Below are 24,393 nucleotides of genomic sequence, written 5' to 3'. Positions count from 1 at the left end.
GCTTTGTAGGCGTGTGCCACTCCACCTGGCTTACTGAATCTTTTATTCTTCAAACTTTCAAAATTGTTTAACAAGTTTTCTTTTGTCTTCTGTGTTTCTAAGTTGATAATCAGATTTAAAGAATTGATTACATTCAGTTTTTTTTTAAATTGTATACTGTGTATGTGGTTTTGTTTAAACAGGTGACACTTCATATCTGGCTAAGATTCTGTCATGATGTCTTCTTTTGTTCATTGGAATGCCCCTTTAAAAATAAACTTACTTCTCTGTATTGTTTGGTTGCCAAGAGTGCTGTGTGGGAAATTACCCTCACACATTAATAACCTCTAAGCACACACCATACAGCCTACCCCAGAGGTCTTGGGACAGAAAACAGACAAAATAACTGAAATGTTCACCTCTCCTGACTTGTTAAATCGATTTACAGGAAGAAGCAAAAGGAAAAAAGATGAGGTAGTTAATAAACTTAGGTCAAGGTGGAAGCAGGAAGAGTCATTCCAAATTCTGTTATAGACAATATTTTTACGCCATCTTTTCTGCCACTTTAGCTTTTTCTGCTGTTGATTTGGCACAGCATCCTGTTGTTATTGGAGATGCCAGAGTGAGCATGCCTTCCACAGTTGAAGCTTGCCAATCAGCTTGATTAATAGTCATGGATGTTGTATTCATTGGGTAGCAAACATAGGCCAAAACGGGGTCATTGCTGTGTAACTGATTGAGGACTTAGGAATGTTAATTTTTGCTGACCCTTTCTCTCTCTGCATATTTACTGTATCATGAATATTAAGTACCAAATATACGTGTATACGTGTATATATCTGTAGCATGAATATTCATTATGGAGGTGCTTCATGAACATTAGGGTATCTTTATCTTTTCCATTCTCTGTTCTCTCTCTCTCTCTCTCTCTCTCTCTCTCTCTCTCTATATATATATATATATATATATATATATATAGACACACACACACACACACACACACACACACACACACATATACATATACACTCCTAGGTACTCCAGTACATTCTATTAAGTCTCTGCTTGCTAAACTTTTTCTTTTTTTCTTTTTTCTTTTTTTTTTAGATTTATTTGTTTTATTTATGTGAATACACTATAGCTGTCTTCAGACACACCAGAAGAGGGCATCAGATCTCATTACAGATGGTTGTGAGCCACCATGTGGTTGCTGGGATTTGAACTCAGGACCTCTGGAAGAGCAGTCAGTGCTCTTAACCGCTGAGCCATCTCTCCAGCCCCCGCTAAACTTTTTCTTTTTTGAAGTATTTTAACACATTTCACCTATGTTCCACAAACTGCAAACTCACTCTTTTTTTTAATAATAGAATGTAAGTCTTAAAAGTAAGGGCATATTGAGATTTAGGGAAGGCAGGATAAATGCTACATTCTTTCCTTTTTTTAATAAAAGGGGAAATTGGACCAAGTTGAATGAATAACTGGCCTGGGGAATCTAAAAGGCTATAAAGTATAGAAAGAAAGGACATTGCAGCATGGATGACCAGAATGTGCAAAGACGCTGTAGTACACAGAACTTGGTTCCTAGGAGCCGAGTGTGGCTGGCAGGAATTTGATCATTTTTTTTCTTTCAGGCAAGAGGAAGGACTTTAATCCTTAGGGAAGGAAAAATACTGAAAATCCTTGGGATGGATGAGGTCTGTTCCATGATTGAATTTGCTTACGTGAAGTAAGCAGTTTGACTAGAGAGAATGATTTAATTTAAATTTTACTCTAATTAATTAAAAATGTGTGCATATGTGCATGCCTGTGCTTGTGTGCATGTCTGTGCTTCTGTGTGTGCCTGTGCTTCTGTGTGTGCCTGTGTTTGTGTACATGCCTGTGCTTGTGTGCATACATGTGCTTGTGTGTGTGCCTGTGCTTGTGTGCGTGCAGGTGCTTTCACAGAGGTTAGCAGTGTCTTGCTCTATTGCTCTTCACCTAATTTTTAAAGACAAGCTTTCTGAACCTGGAGCTTGCTGCTTTGGCTATGCTGGCTTGACACCAAACCCCCCAGGACCCATCTGTCTCCTCCCTGCTCACCCACCCTCCCCCAAGCACTGGGTTAGAGGTGTATGCTGCCATGCTCTGCTTTTTACATAGGTGCTGGGGATCTGAGCTCAGGTTCCTTTGCTGGCGTGACAAACATTTTACTCACTTTGTCATTGTGTCAGCCCCAAGTAGGGTTTGCTTGGGTGGGGGTTTAGAGTGAAGATGGGAAGATAAAAAACTAGCAGTAAATGTAGTAGTTGAGATAAACAGTGCTGATCACATGGACCAAAGCGACGTTAGCTGACATGGTTCTGAATTTTTTGAGGGCTGAGAAGGAAATAGTAACGACAACTCCTAGTTTTTTAGTTTGTACAATTAGGTAAATACTGTAGTGCATGAAACTCTGGAAGGTCTTTCTTTCCCTCCCTCTGCACAAGTACATGTATATATTATATCTGTATATGTGTTGTACTTGCATAGATAAATACAGATACAAGTATATATGACATTTTTTAATTGACTACGTACTTTGTGCATTGTACCCTGATTTACCCCTAAATATTTCACTGTATTTTTTAAAGGTAAGTTAATTCTCTTAGATAATCTCCATTAAGAGATCAGAAAATTAACTATGATATATTTTCTAGTGCACAGCTCATATTCAGTTTTGTTTCAGTGTAAATTATTTCTATTTTTTTCTCATTGCAGGATCAAATTCAGTATCATGTATTGTATTTAGTGTGTTTAAATTCACTTTTAATCTGTAATAGTTCTGTAGTTTGGAAACCGCAGCACTGAGCTACATGCTGAGCTGAGCATCAAGCTTTTCCCTTAGGCTTTATGTGAGTCCTTGCCAAACTACCTTACGATGTGTGCCTGGTAAGAGCAGCCAGCTTTCTGTGGGAGTTGCCTGGCTCACTTCTTCCTGCGTGCTGCTTCTCAGAGCTCTGGAATGTTGGGCCTTCCTTCAGCAGATGTCTCCCTTCACCTTGGCTCAGAGTGACCAGAATGGTGATGAGGTCCTGGCATGGGCTCTGGCTCTGGCCCAGTACAGGAATGCCTGGACTGCAGAAACAGGGCACAGAGATCTCCTCTCCCAGCTGAGCTGATAGGAACACGGGAGCAAGAGACCATGGCTCTTCTGGGACTTCTATCCTCTTGGACTTTATCACCTTTTCTCTTCATGCATCCCTCTTGTGATTCTCACTACCACCAGAGACACCTGTCTCTCCACCAGCAGATGTGCCCTGTTCCTCTTTGCATAGAACCATCTTTGCTTTCCATGGGGCCCTTGGCAAGGCCCTCAGCACCTGAAGACAAGCCAAATAGCCCCCAAAGGAACGATGTTCACATAGAAGAAATTTTCCTTACCCACTACTTTCCTCCCAAGGTCATAACAACTTGACAGCCTCTTATCTGTGGTGATGCCAGGAAGGTCTGTGGGCTAGGGGAGAGAAACAGTAGCTCCTCTCTCCCATTATCCCTCAGTGTGTGAACCTTCAGTGCTGATTTTTTTTTTTTTTTTATTAAAGTGCACTTTTATCTTAGGAAAAAATGGGTCTGTTAATTACAGAATGTCTCTGAACTTGGATTTATCTAATGTTGTAGTGATTGAAGTTAATACAAATCTGGCAAAACTACCACAAAGACATACATATTCTCAGTAAACCAGATCACATGACACATGGTGTTTGTTTCATTGTCAGAGATGTTCATTATGATCATCTGCTAGCTTACTCCATCATAAAATGAATTCTTTACATTTTTAAAACTTTTTTACATTTTTAAAAATAGATTTAGTTTTCTTATGTTTCTTAGTTTTATATGAATGAATGCTTTGCTTGCATGTATGTCTGTACACCATACATGTGCCTATTACCAGAAGAGGTTAAAAAAGGGTGTTGGATCCCCCGGAGGTGGAATTTTAGATGATTGTGAGCTTCCATCTGAATGCTGAAATTCAACTCAGGTCTTCTGCAAAAACACCATATGCTGTTAACCACTGAGTCATCTTTCCAGCCCCCCTTTTTGTTCTTCCATTTTTAGTTAATAATTTATAGGGATTTGACTCCGTAAACTTATACTTACTATTTTAGCATCAAGTAATGGTTTTGTCTGAATTTATTATAATGATTGATTATTGCTGTCATTTCTCCTCATTTATTAGTTGTTACTGTTACAGGGAATATAATGAATTATAATACTTTATTGTTAGGCATTTTATTGTGACTGAAATTACCCTAGGTTTAACCAGTAGGATTCCTTTCTGTCTGGAATCTATGTCCCTTGACATAGCTGCATCACTTACAGCATCTCCTTCCCCTCTGGCATTCATGCTCACACACACTTATTACATGTGTGTTTATGAAGATGTCCTAAGCTAGCCTGCACTTTATCTGTACCAGGCTTTGGTGGGAAAATACTAAAACTAAGATACAGATTCTAGGTTTATTGCTTGTGGAATGTTAATTTAGCAGAAAGCTAATACATAACATACAGCTACATGTCTTTCTCCATGTATAATATGTTTTAACTACAGTATATTTATACAGACACCATTTCATACAACACCAAAATTCCTTCTAGTCTAAATCATACTGTAACCCCTTGGTCATAGAAAAACCTGCCTCTTGCTGTGTGTTTGAGAGTTCTTTGTGGCATCGAAGTGAATTAAGTGTGTTGGTGCTGGTACTGGTATCGGGTGTGTAAAAGAGCTCAGGCCTCAGGGTAACGGAAGGGGAGCTTGAGCCTGGGAAGGCCGAACAGCTCGTGCATGGCGTGTGCCCAGCACTCAGCACGTTGCTTGGTAGTGAAGTTCAGAGAAGGAAGGACGTCTTAATTGACGCCATCTCTGTTTAGGGACTGTGCCTTACTTTAGTAACTAGTCAAATGTACTTAGGGCTGAACCAGTTCAACCATCATCACCTTGAACAGCCCCATGCCTGCACTGACTGCTGTTCATTGTAGAGTGCTTTTCTGACTGAGGCTGAGGGCAGTCTGTAGGTGTAAGCAGGTGTTCATGGAAGCAGCGTGCTGCCTGACAACTGTTTATTCTTTAGGGGATCGAAAAAAATGTTCTAAACCTTATTTGAAGCAATCTTGTTTTGTTTGTCCCCCCCCCCCCCATCAGGATTTTCTCTCTGTGGCTCTGGCTGGCTTGCTCCAAGACATGCTGCTATAAATTCAGAAATCTAGTTCTAAATAGGTAATGGGCAAAAAAAAAAATAGCTTTGATATTCCAATATCACAAGGGTAGAAGGTGGAAGATGCAAGACCTAGGGGCATACCACCAACTTGAGTTGTAGAAGTCTACCCTGAAGACAACTCTGGTACACAGAAAAGGGAAACCATTTAGAATAAGCTAAAGACTGCTTCAAATGAAGGCAGATGTGGTGATGTACGCCTTCAAACCTATTATAACAGCAAAAATTATTAATATAGGTAAGCTTGGCATCTAAACACTGGCCAATGCAAAACAACAGGGAGTGACCTGGACTGCAAGTTTGTCTGCCGTACAAACTTAGGGTTCTACTGCTGAGGAAGAGTAGCCAAAAGCAGTTGGGGAGGACAGGGTTTATTCCATCTTCAGTTCCATCATTGATCATCACTGAGGGGAGTCAAGGTAGGAGCGTAGATGCAGGAACTGGTGCACAGCCCATGGAGGAGTGCTGCTTACTAGCCTGCTCCTCACTGTTTGCTTAGCTTGCTTTCTTAGAGCACCTAGGACCATCAACACATGGGTAGTGTGGCTTATGGTGGGCTGGGCCTTCCTACATTAATCAGCAATCAAGAAAATGCACCACAGACTTGCTAGGTCAATCTGAGGTTCCTGCTTCCCAAATTACTTTAGCTTAGTCAGGTTGACATAAACTAGCCGGCACACACACACACCCATGTAGCATTTACTTAATGGTTTCACATCCGTTCATCACACACAGTGAAAATCTTAGTGAAACCGATAAGTAGGCTACTGTACAGATTAAATAACAAAAGTAAATACTCACACTTACTAAGAACACTGTGTCAGGCATTGCTCTAAACATGGATCCTAACAACCTTTTATATGTGTTTAACAGATAAGCTATCTTGCCCCCAAGACATGCAGCTATAAATACAGAAATCTAGCTCTAAATAGGCAATTGGCTAAAAAATAGCAAGTTTTGTAGTCCAGGGTGGTCTTGCCTCCAAAGCACTGAAGATGGAATAAACCCTGTCCTCCCCAACTGCTTTTGGCTATTCTCCCTCAGCAGTAGAACCCTAAGTTCGTACAGCAGACAAACTTGTAGTCCAGGTCACTCCCTGTTGTGTTGCACTGGCCAGTGTTTAGATGCCAAGCTTACCTATATTAATTTTTGCTGCTATAATAGGAAGTAAAATATCCATTCGCATATTTCATAACAATTGTTTTAGTCATAGTTTTTCTTTACTGGTCTTTCTGCTATGTTAACAGCTTATGTTTAGTCTCTGATACTAAAATATAGTACCAGCACTGATGTCTGAAGTGTACAGTGCTGAGTCCTATGTGAAATTTCAGTTTGCTTCACTGCTAGGTGGATAATGCAACTAGGAAGGAAGGTGTTTTCAATTATTAAACATGAATGATATTTTTAGATGTCTCCAAAATCCCAAATTTATAGATTTGTTCTGACCTCTTTCTGAGTCCTATATTTTCTGCTGCTCACTGGGTATTTCTATGTGGATATTTTTTGCTATTGTTTCAAACTTAACATATCTAAATCTGAGCTTACCCTCTTTCTTCCAGAATTAGTACACTTCTCACTTTCATTCTTCTATAATACTACCACCCTCTCTGTATTGGTTACTGTCTTAGTTAGGGCTTTTTCTGTGAAGAGACCACATGACCAAGGCAACTCTTACAAAGGCAGATATTTAATTGTTCTGTCCATTATCATCATGGTGGGAAGTGTGGCAGTTGCAGGCGACATGGTGCTGGAGGAGCTGAGTTTTATGTCTTGATCTATAGGCAGCAGCAGGAGATTGTGTTCCACACTGGGTGTTGCCTGAGCAGAGACCTCAAAGCCCACCTTAACAGTGACACACTTTCTCCAGCAAGGCCACATCTACTTCAACAAGGACACCTCCTATTAGTGTCGCTCCCTATGGCCATGCATATAGGCCCATATGCTTCAAACACATAAGCCCATTCCTATTCAGACCACGGTTACTTTTCTGTTGCTGCAATAAAACATGGTATGTTTGCAGGTGGGTAAGAGTTTATAACAGCAAGGAGTCATGGCAACAAGTGGCAGGCATGGCAACAGGAACAGGAAGCTGAGAACTCAAATCTTCAATCCCCAGCACAGAGGACAACCTGGAAGTAGGGGAGGCTTTTTTCTCTTAAAGTCTGTCCCAGGGACATACTTCCTTCAACAAGGCTGTACCGTCTAAACATGCCACCACCTGGGACCAAGGGTTCAAAGCATCTATGGAGGACAGTTCTCCATCAAACCACTCCACTTTCCGTCTCACCGAGATCTGATCATCTTTGATTATCTTGATCTCTGCTGTATGCCTGTGTACTTTCTGATTGTTTTTAGCAGTCTTATATCTTCTCTGTGCTCATACCAGCTTCAGATTTATTTCCTTACTCATGTAATGTTTCATCAACCTAGGATTTTTATAGTTATCAGTATTGGATGAAAGACTTTAAACAGAGAATCTTATCTAAATAATAGTTGTGACTACCCCTCAGTAACTTCAGTAATCTCAGCAAATGGGACAAAACTCGGTGCAGGGGCTGGGGCCTCAGAGAAGAAGGACCAAATGAATTAGGCAGTCTCGGTTCTTCCACACAGTAGCTGTCAAACTTTGGGCAAAGGATTTCTCCTGTCAGATGATATCAGCAGGGAGGGGTCTTTGGATAGCAGGTGCATCTCCTCACTGACTGCTGGCTGACTGTAGCTGGGGGCATGCCTTCATCAGTTACCACACTGAAGACTTTTCTCCTTGTCTGCTTTTCCTGTTGTATACCTCAGAGCCATGTTTTCTATAAAGGAAAATTGTATCTTTCCTTTTATATTTTATACCCAGGTCCAAAAAAAAAAAAAAAAAACAAACAAAGTATTATCCTGCCTGTTAAAGGAATATTTGATCTTTTTAGAAAGACTTTCAAGGTAATTATTAAATGACGTGTGTTTTTTTAAATAGAAGTCTCACAAAAATATGAAAAGAATTTTTTTTCTTAACCTTTATAGAAAATGTGCCAGAGGAACTTCGAGAACCATTTTACACAGATCAGTATGACCAGGAGCACATCAAACCACCTGTCGTTAATCTGCTTCTATCAGCTGAGCTCTACTGTCGTGCTGGGAGTCTCATCCTCAAGAGCGATGCTGCAAAGCCCCTCCTGGGCCATGATGCTGTAATCCAGGCATTAGCACAGAAAGGCCTTTATGTCACTGACCAGGAAAAGCTGGTGACTGAAAGAGATCTCCACAAGAAACCCATACAAATGGTAAGTCTCTGCATACCTAAGGTTATTCCAGTTTGCAATGCATCCTTCAGTGAATTGTATAAGTAATGTTTGAAATACTTTATGGCATCTACACAGAGTTTAAAAGTCATCTTTTATTTCTAAGTGAAGGAATATTTTGACAAACTATTTTGGAATATTTGTTTCCATTCTAATATCTGGAAGAAATAATTATGTAAATTCAAACTATTTTGAAATAATTTTTCTTTAATTAAAATTTTTCTTGTTTTAGAGATTAGCTATAAGAAATAGAAAATGTACTCTTAACCAGTTTTGTAAGGCAAGAATTTAGATTTGTAATTTTTCTGTAGTGGGGAGGGGCTCTAGCTCAATATTAGAATGTTTGCTTGGCACTTGGAAGACCCTACCTGGGTTTCATTCCCAGAGCAACAGAAAACTAATATGTAAGGTGCAGGAGAAATTAGCTGAGCGAATATGAGTACTTGCTCTAGGCAACTCTGAGAATCAGAGTTTGGATCCCAGCAGCCATGTAAAGGCCAGGCATAGTCCGGTGGCCTGTGACTGTCACTGAGGGACAGACATGGGAGGGTTACTGGTGCTGGGTCAATAGCCAAGACAGTTAGAGCTCAGTGAGAGGCCCTGCCTTAAAGATGGAGAGGCGATAGCTGTGGACACCTGACACCCTACTTTGGCTTCCATGTGTGTACATCTAGGCATACATACATATGCACACACAGGAATAACATTTAAAAATGTAATAGAAAGGGCTAGAGAGATGGCTCAGCAGTTAAGAGCACTGGCTGGAGCCAAATCCAGAGGACCTGGGTTCGGTTCCTAGAACCCACATGCCAGCTCACAACATTCTGTGGCTCTAGTTCCAGGGCATCTCACCTCACACAGACATAGTCAGTGCACCAGTGCACATTTTTAAAAAATGTAATGAGAAAATGGGAAAAAAATGGCTGATGTATTTATTCACGTGCTTCCATCATGGTAAATCCTTGTACATTAGATAGTTTAGCTTACTTAACAACCACCAACTCATTTCTTGTACAACATACATATAGAAGGTTTCTAAGTGGGTCTGGGATAAGTATGTAGGGAGTCATAGGTAATCTGAAGACATAAATCTAAATATTTTTTAAAGATTTATTTATTTATTATATATAAGTACACTGTAGCTGTCTTCAGACACACCAGAAGAGGGCATCAGATCCCATTACAGACGGTTGTGAGCCACCATGTGGTTGCTGGGAATTGAAGTCAGGACTGCTGGAAGAGCAGTCAGTGCTCTTAACCCCTGAACCATTGCTCCAGCCCAATTTAAATATTTCTAAGTTCATTGTAGGCTTTGGGTAAATTTTCCAAGATACATCAAGAATGTTACTAAGAAACAGGTCTTGTGAAATGGCTCAATGGGTAAGAGGATTTGAGTTCAAATCCCCAGCACCAACATAAAACAAGCCAGGTGTGATCATGTAGCCCTGTCACCTCAGCATCCTGGGGTATGGGTTCAGCAAGTCTCTGGGGTTTACTGGCCACCAGCCTTGTTCAGTGTGAGGCTGTGTGGAAGAGTAAGAGGGAGAATGATAGAGCAGAGCACCCGACTCATCCTGTGCCCTCTGTGTGTGCACACAAATGACCCACCCACACATATACAAAGGATGAGAACAGTACAAAGGACACATATGTAGAAGGCATGTTATAAGACTCAGGAAGAGGGGCACAGTCACCAAGGCTGGTACTGACTGGAAATGATGTTGCACTCTGCTTTCTGTTCTCTCTTTTAAACTTCGCTTTAATATTCTAAGGAACTGAGAACAACTTCTCAAGGGTAACATCATTAAAGTTTATAATGAATAATTAAGGGAGATTGAGGATATTGATCTTTATTCATGTAAGAGACTTCCAGTTCTCACTAATGGCGCTTGGAGTCACATGTTTACTCTGACATGTGTACATATATGTATGCATGTCATATGTAAAGCATTCACTAGCTCTAGGAATAAATAAATTCTGCTTGTGAATATGCCATATTCAGCTCTTCGGAATTTATTCTTAGTTGGATTCAAATAGCAGTGCGGCCATTTCTAAGTGATTGGGAGTTTCTGGGTAGAGCAGACAGGAGCACACTGCTGAGTCTGAAGCAGCACCGGTTAGGACACAGGCAGCTATGTGCTGGATAACGCAGATGCTCTTAACACAGGTCACTGTCTTAACCCTCCTTCATAAGGAAGCAGGCTTACTGTACTTCTGCAGTTTGTCTAGCATGGCTGATATGTGTGAAGATGTACTATGAAGGTCCTTGAAGGACTAAGATATAAATAGTTTGGTAGGCAGCTAATTGCATTACTTAGGTTTCTTTCACCCCATAAAGCATGCTGACAACTTTGAATATTTAATATTTAAAGACTAATTTAAATAACATGTAATCTTCCTGTTTTTTTGCTGGCTCTGACTTCTAATGTTGACCGTTAAATTGATTAGACTACACCACCTTAACCCTCCGCTGTGTCATAGTCACTGACCCGTGTTCTAATAGAATATTTTATATTTTTGTCAGCATTCAAGGTTTTTCAGCTGTAACTTTTATTATTGCTATTGTTATACTCTTTTAAAAGCCTATATGAGAACATTTTACTAGTAGAATTTTGTTTAAACCTTTTTTAATGTGAAATAGGAGTTATTTAAATGACCAGTTCCTTCTTTGCCTTGATTTTGAGAGGTATTTAAATAGTGTTTGACTCACATTACATGTGTTGGTACTGTAGTCTATCATTTTGCAATTCTGAATAGGCTAAGTGGTTTTAGTATCTTTTATTTCTGTGTGCTGCTTCATAGTTTTGGGGGTCAGGGGAATATAATAGTAACAGAAATATTATCTTGATTTTTTAGGACATAATGCTCTTTCTGATTTTTTTTAGACTTTATTTTTTGTATATGAGTATTTTGCCCACATGCATATGTGTGCATAATTTTCATGCCTAGTACCTAGAGAGTCCAGAAGTGGGCATTGGGTCTCCTGAGACTGGAAATACAGATTCCTAGGCTAAGGGAGGCTAGCCGTGCAGGTGCTGGGGACCATGGTGCTCTGCAGAGTAGCAAGTGCCCCTAACAAACAAGCCATCTCTTCAGCCCCTCCATTCTTTTTTTTTATCAAAGTCTAAGATAGTAAAATATTTAATATTTAAAGAACTCGTTTAAATGATATGTCTTCCCTGATTTTGGCTCTGCCTTCTAATTGTTGCTTGTTAGAACCTCACACTAGACTGTGTCAACCTCCCCTGAAATGGTATATGATGTGAGAGTGGGTTTTATGACAAAATATTCATCGAATTGTTAACCTTTGGTTTCTTCTGGGAAGTGGGATTAAAAAGGGATGAAGGGATGAATGGAACTTTCCTTGTTATTTGATATATTTCTGTACTGGTAACATTTGTATATACTTACATATACTGTTTTAAAACTTAAAGAGAAGGAATTTAAGTTCAAATGGAAATGACCATTGAAGTGGTTTCTGTGTGTCCGGGATGAAGAGAATGAGTGTTCTGTGTTAGGATCTAAGTAAACAGGAAAGGAGAACCAACACTGAAGGGTTTTCTAAATACTTGAACTCAAGCTTCCTGTCAGTAGCTGTCTAAAGCTCTCTGCCTGCTGCTCAAGTTCCTGCTGCTGCCTCCCAAGTGCTGCAGTTTCGGTAGAGCACCGCAGATCATGTGTGTCCTAAAATGTGGAGTGACACATATGATTGAGAATGTATGGAAAAGGTGTATCTAATCCAAAGTTTTATGTTGTGCATGTAATACCAGATAGGGCTCAGCAATGCTAAATGTCTTGCCAAAGCGTGCCCTGCTCTGTGGTGAAGCCAGGTAGACTTCGGGCAGAGCTGGGACTTTCTAAAGCACTTTTGCATACTTGCAGTTTTTTATTTTTGTTTTTGTTTGTTTTTTTTTTTTTTTTTTTGTTTGTTTGAGATAAGGTCTCTACATAGCCTTAGCTGTCTTAGAATTCACTATGTAGACCAGGATGGTCTTGAACTCACAGAGATCCACCTAGTATGCCTCTGAATACTAGAATTAAAGGTTTATGCCACCATACCTGGCTAGTTTTTAGAATTACATGTACCCAGGAATCATCTAGACTAGAGACTGAGAGAGCAAACTCTTGGTTGTAAATTAATCTCTTAATTTCCAACCATATTTGTGCATATATGTAGGAAAAAATTAGATGCATAAAACTCTAAATATACATATGTGTATAATGGAATGAGATTGATTTTTAAATAGGACTTACATAATGTTTATTGTTTAATCAGATTTTGTTTAGGAACAAACATTATCATGTAAATCAGAGTATTTAATTTCTTTTCACTGTGTTTCATTTTATTATATTTTGAAGACTCAGCCTCATGTTTCCTAGAGTGCCCTTAAACTTCTGATCCTTCTGCATATAGCTTCCTGGTGCTAGATCACAGATATGAATCACCACACCTGGCTTGTCAGTGGTGGACATCAAATCTAACATTCCTGAATGTTAGGCAAAGCATTCCCAGCCACCAGATCTTACATTGATGAGTAAAAAAGTGAATTTATTCTGTTTGCCTAGTGGTAATTAAAGTGGGACGGTCTGTCATTGATAAGTAAGGCATCACATGTTCTCTTCTGGGGTCTGGAGAGGTGGCTCAGTGGTTAAGAACACTGACTTTTCTTCCAGAGGTCCTGAGTTCAAATCCTAGCAACCACATGATAGCTCACAACCATCTATAATGAGGTCTGACACCCTTTTCTGGTGTGTCCGAAGACAGCGACAGTGTACTCTTACACCTAAAATAAAGAAGACATTGTCTTCTGAAATGCCAAAACTCTTAAAATGGAAGCTTTATGTATTTACTTGTTAATATTTATTTAGACTGTTTTAGTGGGAGGATGGGCAGTCTTGACATAGCCCACGCTGGCCAAACATTATCTTAAATGATCTTTAATGATCTTGGAGCAATCCTCCTGCCTCAAACCTTTTGAATTCTGGAATTACAGATGTAAACAACTATCTAGCACTCTTGCACACTGTCTTATTATGTCCTTAAGGCAGGGTCAGTGAAGCTGTAGTTAGAATGCAGACAGTGGAAACATTTTACTCTTAAAGGGTTATTTCCATATATAAAGAAGTGTTTTGTTTTGTTTTTTTAAAAGCACGTTTTATGCTCAGCACTGACCACTGAGAGATCGTCTTCATTTGAATAATGAGTTTAAAAACTTAGTGAGGACAAACCACCCAGTCAGGTGGCAGGCACTGTGTGCTCTGACCTGGGCGTCTAAGCAGTGGATCCTGGGAACCACAAGGTAAAGAGAATCATCTCTGCTGTTCCCAGGAAAAGCAGTGTAGGGCACAGTGGCTGATTGATGGAATGTTTGTTTTAATCAAAATTTGTGGTACTGGGAAGTATGCCGTGTATGACAACTTAAACTGTGACTGCATACAAGCACACAGATTGAAGAGATGGGAGCTGACTGTAAGACTTAACTTTCTGAGTCTCATAGTTGTCTTTATATTCTCCCTCTCCCTCTCTCTTTGTGTGTGTGTGTGTTTGTGTGTTTCTTAGGTCTTTCTGGTTTTCATGCATCTGCTTTTTCTAGTAGATTTCAGCTTATTCCTATAGAATGAAGCTAAAGTGAAGTTCCTCAAAAAGAAACAGTTTTCTGCAGTTGTTCTACTCAGCTGAGGGTAACCCCAGACTGCTTGTACATAGAATCACTTCTGTGAAGACAGGGCCTGTGGGTCATGATTATCACTATTTTCACAACGCCTAGCCAAGGAGATGCAAAATCAACAAACATTTGATATATTAATAAGTTTTTAAGAATTAAATGCATTTGGCAAGATCATATCACTTTTCCAAAAAGCAAAGAAAAGGATGCAGTCTTGCTGTGCTCTAGGTTCCTGTTTTGCTGCGGTAAAGGATATTAGAGCCCCTATCTTTGTTACGGTTTCTGTTCTTGTGAAGAAACGATATGACCACAGCGACTCTTATAAAAGAGAACATTTAATTGGGGCTGGCTTACAAGCTCAGAGTGTAGACAGATATTGGCATGGCAGAAGCATGGTAATGTGCAGGTAGACATTGTGCTGGACAAGGAGCTGAGAGTTCTATGTCTGCATTAGCAGACAGCAGGAAGAGAACGATGCTGGACATGGCTTAGACTTTTGAAAACCCCTAGTGACACACTTCCTCTAAGGCCACACCTACTCCAACAACACCACATTTTTTAATCCTTTCAAACAATGCCACTCCCTGTGTGCCCCTGGGGGCCATTTTCATTCAAACCACTACAGCCCCTATTGATGGTAAGCTGCTCTTGTCTCTGAAGTCAGCTTTTAGTCCCTTTCACACAGAGCTCCTGGGAGACAAGCCTCTACCTGCCAGGCTGTTAGGGGACAGGATGACTTGGCCTCTCAGTGTCACTCCATTCTGATAAAGCTAATGCCACCAGCCACATTTTCATACACAGCCACCTGGAAAAATTTAGTGGGCAAGCTTCCTCTTCAGAGTTCTTTTGCAGGTTCACTTAAACTTTTGCTGGTGCTTATTTTAATATAATAAATATATTTCAGTGTACTTTTGTAACTTGTTTTAGATTTTGAGGTTTGAGGCACAATTTTTGGCTTAGAAGCAAGTATTCTTGGAAAACTTACAAATTTGGAAAACTAAAACACAAACATTTAGAAACAACATATGTAACTGGTTAAAATGCATTAGGCATGCCATCTTGTGCAGGGGGAGAACATGGCTGCCATTTTACATTGTGGGCAGGTAGCCGCAGTTAGCTGAGCAGTGCTGGACAGCGGGGCTGCTGTGTGCATGTAAGCTGTCAGCTGTCAGACAAAAACTTAGCTCACCGGAGTAGATCCTTGAAAACTCTCTTCACTTAAGCTGTGACTTGGTAAATGTAATCTACCCTGGTGAGCTTTGAATAGAGCCCCTGGTTTGTGGTTTTGATGGTTAGTTTTTCCTGTTAACATGTTAACATATCTGATTGGTTCATTGGAAATCTCATTCATTCCTTACTTAAATCATTAATTGATTAAGTGATTAAAACTAAATCTAAAGAGCATTTTTAGATTTTCTTTCTTACTTAGATTTTATTCCTATGTAATAAGCTTCTGTCATAGTTGCAAATTACAACCGAACTGATTGTAAATCTATAAAAATGTTCCTTGAGAAACTTTTAGAGTTCTTTGAGGTATATATTTTATTTGAAATTTTGTGATGAGAAATTAAATGTGTATTCACATTTGAAAAATTGTTCTGAATTGACACATAGTACCTGTACATATTTGTGGGACAAGCATGTCATTCTGATATATAAATGGAATGTATAATTACAGGTTCAGGATAATTGCATACCTGTTGCTCCAGACAGTCGTCATTCCTTTATGGTAGGAAAATTAACATCCCTTTCCTAACTACTCCCCAACACACACTTTTTTTTTTTTATCATGTGTGTGTAATGTGTATGTATGCTCATTATTGTATATGTATAGGACCTCTGTGGGTGAGTGGGTATCAGAGGATGCCTTTGCATGCAGAGGCCTGAGGTAGTTGTTAGGAATGTCACTCTTCCTCTCAGGTAAACCCAGAGAGCCCTAATAGAGCTGGTCATGTAGATTGCTTTCTCTGGGGATTTTTCTGGACCCACTTTCCAAGACTGGGATTATACACATGCCTCCACATCCATCTGTCATTTTCATGGGTTCTTGTGATCCAAACTCTATTAAGAATCTAACAATCCCCCCTCTACCCACTGACTAGAAATACTCAGTAGTCAGTTATTTCATTGTGATATAGAACATGAAGTGTTTCCTTTCCTCCGAAGAAGCAAGCCTCCGTACCCAACTGATCTCTCCATTTTCCCTCGGCTCTGAGTCATCCTTGTGTGCTACACTTCATTTTTTTACTCATTTGGAGAGACAGGCTCTAGCCCAGGCTGCTGCTATCCTGTATCATTTTGTCCAGAGTCTTGCAGTCTGTAATGCAAACTGTTCACCTTTGTTATTATCTGTCAGAAAGGTTATTCCGGTTTCTTTACACTTCCATATACACTTTAGAATCAGCTTTTCACACAGGCACACAGCTAGTTCCCCACCTGTGCACTAAAGAAAAACAACAAAGAATAATGCTGTCTGTAGGCTTTTGAATACGTCCTTTCTTTTTGTAGTTTGCTAAGAAGTTTGTGTATACAAATTATAAGTAGATGTTATTTTTTCAAGTGGTTTTCCTTTTGTTGAGATACTCAAATGGCTTTCCTTATTTGTCTTATTAACATGTAAACTTTTTTAAATATTAAAAATCTTAGTTACCTTGTCTGGTCCTGATATATTGGCCCCCTCTTCCACACACATACACAAATATATGTGAATGATTCCTTTCCACTAATTCATTCATTCATTCATTCATTCATTTATTCATTCAGTGTGTGTGTGTGTGTGTGTGTGTGTGTCGGGGGGGGGGGTCTCAACCTTATCCTTTTTTTCTTTCCTTCCTTCATTTCCTCCCACTTGTGTTTGTTTATTAGGGCATGACAGAAATGACACCGTTATGACTCTTAACAACTTTCTTCTTTCCTTCTTTTGGTGAAGATTGTCTCTGAAAGCATCACTGATCAATAATCCCACAGTTAAGTTTTGAGCCTTGGTGCTGAGATGGTCTAGTATGGCCACATTCAGGGGAAGCACTGGTGAGTGGACACTGGTGGCAGAACTCCCGTTCATCAGGGTTAGGAAGCAAGAAGGCTGGGCCGTAGTTTACAGATTGGGTTTGCTTGGAGCTCACGGTCAGTCCAGTGGTTTCCTTTTCTGTAGACATTTACTATCGCCTGCTAGGCTGGGCCAGCCTGGTTTAGTGGTTTTCCTTCTGCAGAATTTGGACAGGAAATAGGGGAGCAAACTTAAAAAGAGCTAATGTTAACAAAAAGAAAGACTAGTTAAAAGCATAACAAAGCAACGTTCACAATGGCTGTGGGTCTTGAATCTGGGTGTGTATGGGTGACTAGGTGAGTTCAGTTCCATCTGCGTAGCCCACTTCCTCGCCAACATTTATTCAGGTGCAGTATGGAGTATTGGGACACACCACTATGTAGTGTGGATCAACTTGCCTTCTAGTACCCATACCTATATGGAATCAGAGTGTCTAAAATAGAGTGGAAGACCGTCCAGAATGAACAGACTGCTCTAGTAAGACTGTTGCTAAAGTTGCTTGCTGGACTAAAGGGTTCCTGGAGCTCAGTTAGGTAGTTGCTCACTCTAGATACTGGTTGTGAAGCAAGTGTTCATGAGTATTTTGTATAGTTCTTCCTGAATTTCAGTGTAAAAATACATTCAGCAGGGAAAACAATGGGTAACAAATGCAGTGATTTGAATGAATTCTGATAAAAGCCTAGTAGTTATTTTCATAGCATACAACTACTTGTGATTGATAGCCTCACGCCATCAAACTTTAGGAATTGTCATGTAATCTTTCACACGTCTGCATCAGTGAAAGGTCTGCAGCATGACTTGAGAGCTTGTTACCTCATACGTAAGCACCAATGTTACTTCTAGGTCAGAAAGGCCCAATTCATACCCAGCAGTGTCTGTGTCACACATATGAGTTATGTTATTAAATTAAAGAGGACACAAAGGGATTGGGGAGGTGAGGCCGCATCAAGGAGGAGGTGGGGATAAAGAAGAACAAAATACATTGTATGAGGTTCTGAAAGTGTTAATAAAAATGTGTGTTTTAAAGAAGACATTCCAGAACTCTAACCCTGGGGGAGTTAGCTAAAATATGTCTAGCAGTTTTAAAGCACTTTATCAAACAGTTTTATAGATTTTGGGGGGGAGGGGGCAGTTGTGAATGGTTTGGGCATTAAGTGGCCCCAAGAGGTCTGTGTGTTAAAAGTGATCCGCAAGGTGACACTGTTCAGAGTGTTTTTCAAGTCATTGGGAGCATGTCCTTCAGAGGGATAGTGGGACTCCAGTGACGTCATCTTCTCCATGAGGGTAAGGGTGTTCTGTCACAGCTCTTGCCATGACTGTGCCACAGGCCAGTTGGTGGACCAAAGCCTTCAAAACTGTGAGGCAAAGTAAACCCTTCTCCTGCCTTGGCAGTGTAGCGTAGTGAAGCCCATTTAATTCATCTAAGGTAAGGCCAGAAATGTTATGATCTTTTAATGCTGTTGGTCATTTAGAAATGATGCTATTAAAACTTAGTTCCTTTTTAACTATATGCTGCATTAATTTGGCTGCTGATATGAAATTTCTTTATATATCTATACAGAATAACTACATTAAACATTTTTCATTTATCATTTGAGGTTAAATATGATTCAAATGGCAAACCTTTAAGATATGTAAAGTATTAATTACAAATTAGAATTAACTCTTTAAAAGAAAGTTCGTATGAGCCATTTCAGTAGAATGGCTCAGGTACTTCCTGTTTATAATCTAAGTCGTAGTTTCCTCTTCTGCCCCTTTAGAGGGCTTGGGTTTAGTACGTGTTGTAATCACCATATGGGACTGATTTCAGTGTTGATGTTAGGAATTTCTCTCTTAGTTATGTATCTGACTGCTGTAAGAATTTTAAGGACCAGTAGCCATAAATTTATTTCTTTGTGAGGCTAATATACTTCCTACAACACTTAGAAACTCTTAATTTCTGCCTTTAGAAAGGTATGTGTTATATATGTATATATGGTGCAAGTGAGTATGTGGGTGTTGGTACCCATGAGTGCAAGTCTGGAAACCAGAGGATGGCATACTCTACCTTATTCCCTAGAGATGGACTTTCACTGAATTGGAAACTAGCTGTTCCAGACAGAACCTGCCTGTCTCCACCCTCCCAGTGCTAGGTTTGGGTGCCAGTGTAGATAGGTGAGGGCAGGTCAAAGACAAGGCTGGAGCCTGTGATTGGACATTGGAAAGGGAAGGCAGGCTGAGAGTTTTTGGGAGATAGGAGAGGGATGGAAGAAGAGAAAGATGATCCAGATTCTGAGTGGCTTTAATAGCCACAGGTAGCTATGAATATCTTACAAGGAATGGATAATTACAGGACAATCTAGGTGGGCACTTTATATTAATATCAGTTGACTCTGAGTTTTTGTGTAGACATTTGTTTTGTGGGGTGAGAATTTACTGATATAAATCTGATCGATAGTTACAAGCCTCTAGAGTTTTGATTTTACCAGGTCAAGCAGCAAGACTGCTGAGGCCAGAGAGTAGCTGGTGCTAGCATGGGTTGGTGCCCTTTTTATTATTTCATGATAACTTTATGTGGGTGATAAGGATTTGAACTCAGACCCCTATGCTTGCACACCAACGGTCTTACTCACTAGACTGTCTTTACAGCCCCCAGCCCCAAAGCTCTTCATTTCTCACACATGATGTTAACTTATTTTGCCTAGATCGAAGATTACTAGTTGAAGATAATAAAAATACACCCCTTGTGATACAGGTACAGAGCTTACTGCTGGCCTTTGGATGATACTTGAGATTTCAAAGTCCTTGGAGCCCAGCATCCTTTTCCCTTTAGTAAGATGCACGCACGTGGAACTCTCCTGGTTTTGTTTTTGTTTTTCATAACGAGTATTTTTTTGCTCTTGCTCCTAAATATCATATTTCATCCTGCCACCTAGTGGCCTCAAAAGGGAATGTTGCTCCTACTGTAGTACTAGGAGTCTGTTGTGAATCTAGGTTGGCTTCAAGTCTGCAAGAATGGTGTGTGGTTGTATTCTGCCTGCTTTTCCTGCCTGATGTGTAGCTGCAAATCTATTACATAGGGTTTTTTTTCTATAAAATACATACAGTGTTGCTTAACCCAAAGGTTGCTACATTGAGTTTACAGCAAATCCTGAAAACTTTCCGTAGTAAGAATGCAGGAGCAGTAAACAGTAAGACGCTGAACAGAGCACCTGGCATGGAACAGCACTAACTGTTGCATTAATCTGATGTTAATGCATTTAGATAGGAAACTAAATGTCTTTTACTTGACCATAAAAGCTCTACCTTTGGCTTTGAGAGGTTTTTCTTAAATGCTGATCTTTTCTATAGTATGTGTGTACACACACACACACACACACACACACACACTTTGTGTTATATTATCATAACTTATCTCATAGAAAGTATGAAAAATACCAAAACACAAAAGTTCTTAGTTTTTCTATCAGGGAATTGAGCTGTTTTAAAACTACTTAAGTAATTAGTGTTTAGTATCCTAACTCTTGACATAAACTATAGATTTAATGTTTTCTTTGCATGCTGTATAATAAGGTCCTTTTATTCATTGTGTTTCATTTCCCATTTCATATGTGTAATATATTAATATAAAGAACATTGTTGCATGTTTTATTTTTACTAGTTTTATTATTTATATTTTACATAGTATAAAGTAGCCAAATCTAACCTTAAATTACTTATTGTGGGACATTTATATTTACCTTTTGATAAAATACTAAAGTGATTTCTTTGTGTGTGTATGTGTGGAGGGGAGAAAAGTGCCAGTGGAGGGCAGATCCTTTGGAGATATAGTTATAGATAGGTGTGAGCCACTTGACACCGGGTCCTTGGACCCAAACTCAGGTCTTCTGCAATAGCAGCAAGTCCTCTTAACCTCCTATCTCTCCAGGCCCAGTCATTTTAATGTCTATAACCCTTTCCTGTCATATCTGTAAGGCAAGTAGCCAAGAGAAAACCTAGGATATATGAATTGTCCAGTGACTTTTGAGGTGTTTCTCACATTGCTGTCCATAAGGTTATGGTTTTAATGCTCAACTATTTACGAGATTTTTATCGATAATACCTTGTCTGGAGATAAGAAAAAGAGCAAGTCCTATAGTTCTGGAGCAGAGTTTCTTAAACTTTTTCTTGATTTGTGATCTTTTTCACCTGAGAATTTTTTTTTATGTGCCTTGGTATATACAATATGTATGCAAGTTGATTGTTTTCTGATTATAAATCACAGGGGTCTTTTTTCTTTGTTTTTTGTCATTGTTTTTATTGTTTGTTTGTTTGTTTTTAGCCACATTGGCTGTCCTAGAACTCTTTTTGTAAATCAGGCTGCCCTGAACTCAAGAGAGCCACCTGTCTCTGTCTCCAGACTGCTAGGGTTAAAGGCATGTGCCACCATAACCAGCATGAGTTTATTTGAAAAGTTCTCTAATATATAAAATGTTACCATTACTAAGGGAAAGCAAGTCTGCACACTCATAAGATAGCTGTGCTTGTTTATTTTTACATAAAGAATCTAATCCTGGCTGAATATTTGATACTGCAGGACTAGAACATTTTTAGGTTTTCAGAGATGATTAGTGTTTGAGCAGGAGTGTGTATCGTTCATGCATGTGTATACATGTGCTCGTGGTCCAGAAGTCAACATATGTGTCTTTGTCTCTTGATGTTCACCTTTATTTTTTTAAAGATAGGGTCTCTCAGTGAACCTGGAGCTTGCCAATTAAGTAGGGATTGTCAGGCTTCATAGAAAGTACTTTTCCTTCCTCCCTCCCTCCCTCCCTCCCTCCCTCCCTCCCTCCCTCCCTCCCTCCCTCCCTCTCTCCCTCCCTCCTCCCTCCTTCCTTTCCTTTTTCTGAGACAGGGTCTCTCTGTATGGCCCTGTCTGTTGTGGAACTTGCTTTGTAGACCAGGCTGGCCTTGAAGTCAGAAATTTGCCTGCCTCTGCTTCCAGCACCACCCTGCTCAAGCAGGTACCCTTCTTAAAGAGACAGAGGTCTCATTGTTGCACAGAATAGTCTTAAATTCCCGGGCTAAGGCAATCCTCCTGTCTTAGCTTCAAAGAGCTGGAGTTATAGACACGTGCCACCTTGACCAGTTAAAAATGTAAATAAATAAATGAGTTGGCACACCATGTGGCATATAAATGAGAGCCATTTTAGGTTTGGGATTGCCAGCACACAGCTTTCTGTTTTGCACTGAGCATTTTTTCCTCAATACGGTGACATTTTCTAGAGGCTGAATCCCTGTGTAATACTCTCAGTTCACTTATTTCCTTAGCTCTTAAGTTTACAGTGGTCATTAAGCTAGTGCCTTCCTTCCTGTCTCCCTCCATCCATAAATGTGTGTATAAGAACGTATCATACTGTCCTTGCCCTCTGTTTACTAGGAAACAGAGTTGTGTATGCAGATAACTATCCAGAGGTACGAGAAGTCAATAGTTTTCATCCTTATTTCTCTTCACCGACATCATGTAAACATACCTGTGTTCATTTCCTACTTGATCAGTGCAGAACATAATGCGAGCACAGCTCAGATTAGAGGATGAATGAGGGAAGGGGGAGAAAGCTTTACTGTGTGACATTCAGTGCCAGCCAGGGTTATAAGCAGAACTTAAGAACAAAAGGCAGGGAAGCTTGAAAAGGAATGGAAGACTTGAAGAAGAGCAGGCAGTTTTGTGTGGTTGTTTTCAGAGACATGTAAAAGGGAGCAGGAAGGCTAGAGTGTTAGAAATATGTCAGACAAGAAAGCTTTGTCTCTGTAAGGATTTCTGTGTGGCACTGTGTCTGCTCACTCCAGATAGGGAGCCAACAGCAGACCAAAGTAAGGATACTACTGCATCTTGACCTACTGAACCAGTGTTCATTAGGGTTACTTACAGGACTGAAAATGTCTGAGACAGCAGCATTACCAAAGCCGCCTGGGTAACAACTCACAAAGGAGAAACCTAGGACATACTGCACAGCCCATAGGCAGCTCAGGGGGTTGAAAAGTGTTCTTCCAGGAAGTTCATTTGTTCTGGACTTTTTCAATGCAGCTCAGGTGGTCAGAGTCTTATCTGGGAGGCTAAGCTTGTCTGAGAGTGTTTTCAGCAGTCCTTATAGTGGCTGGGGAATAGAGGAGCCAAGTAAATCTGGCTAACTTCAGGGACTTCCTGAAGCTGTTGAGTTGTTTACTTCCCCAATTTAAGAAAGCTTTCACCTCTCCTTAGAACATCTGTCGCTTTGCCCCCTTTTAACATCCTGTATCTTAGGAGCTTCCCTCTAAGATGGAAGGTTTTAATTTCCAAGGAGACTGATAGATAACAGGGATGAAGGTTTTATTATGTAAAAAAAAAAATATGGTGGGTCTTATGTAGGATGCAGTCTCCAATTTGGACAAATCATCTAGCTTCTAAAATTCAAATGGATTTAATTTAATGGAGAAACTACAGAGGTCAGTGTTTCTGTTAGATTGGAGACAGCCATAGTAGAGATGATGTAAACTCCAGAGCCATAAAGGAAAGCACCAAATTTTTACCGAGAAAGGCTAGGAACAAGTGTTCATATCTAGACAATAGAGAACTAACAGTGTGCCCTGCATGTGATGAACTCTTTACAAATCATGAGAAAGACAATGTCCCAATGGAAGAAACATGCAAAAGATATGTATTTCTGAGGAAGAAATGGAAATAGTTGCTAACCATATAAAAGCATGCCTAGCAATAATCAGAGAAGTACAGAGTCAAGCAAGTGTGAGATTTTCATAACCTTTCATGTAGAGATGGAGAAAGTAAATATTAAAAATTTAGAGATTGGCATTCTGATAACATTCTAAGTGGGATTAAGACTGGTTTAGCTTATCTGGTTATTAGAACTTAAACTGTAGCTACTTTTGGACCCAGTAGCCCCAAAGGAAGTAATTACCCCATAGAGGACAATGTTACTGCACTATTTGTAAAAAGACAAACCAAACTGAAGGCACCACCGGGAAGAGTCCTCATTTATATGCTTTTGTAATATTTTGTATATTTTTAAACTATTGTATAACAGATTCATATTTTTTTTAAAAGAAGGGGGAAAAAGCCTATGAATTACTGGAAGCCCTGTGCCATAGGGAGTTAGGTGAGAAAGAATTTGGAAGCAAGAAAATCAAGTATAGGTTTTTTGTTATTTATTCAGAAGTGAAACTTT

At 39.7% G+C, this 24,393-nt stretch overlaps 1 protein-coding gene across 1 annotated transcript in view; it reads left to right on the top strand.

The window, feature by feature from the left end:
• The window catches only part of CAMSAP2 (calmodulin regulated spectrin associated protein family member 2), a 68,227-nt gene that overhangs the window by 8,374 nt on the left and 35,460 nt on the right, over positions 1-24,393 (top strand). Inside the window, exon 2 of the mRNA XM_080917658.1 lies at positions 8,223-8,482. Within this exon, the coding sequence (XP_080773784.1) occupies positions 8,223-8,482 (260 nt within the window). The remainder of the gene's footprint in view (positions 1-8,222; positions 8,483-24,393) is intronic.

Source organism: Micromys minutus (assembly GCF_963924665.1).
Source record: "Micromys minutus genome assembly, chromosome: 6".
Taxonomy (NCBI): domain Eukaryota; kingdom Metazoa; phylum Chordata; class Mammalia; order Rodentia; family Muridae; genus Micromys; species Micromys minutus.
The sequence above is the reverse complement of the archived record's forward strand: the minus strand, read 5'-3'. Positions and strand labels throughout refer to the sequence as shown.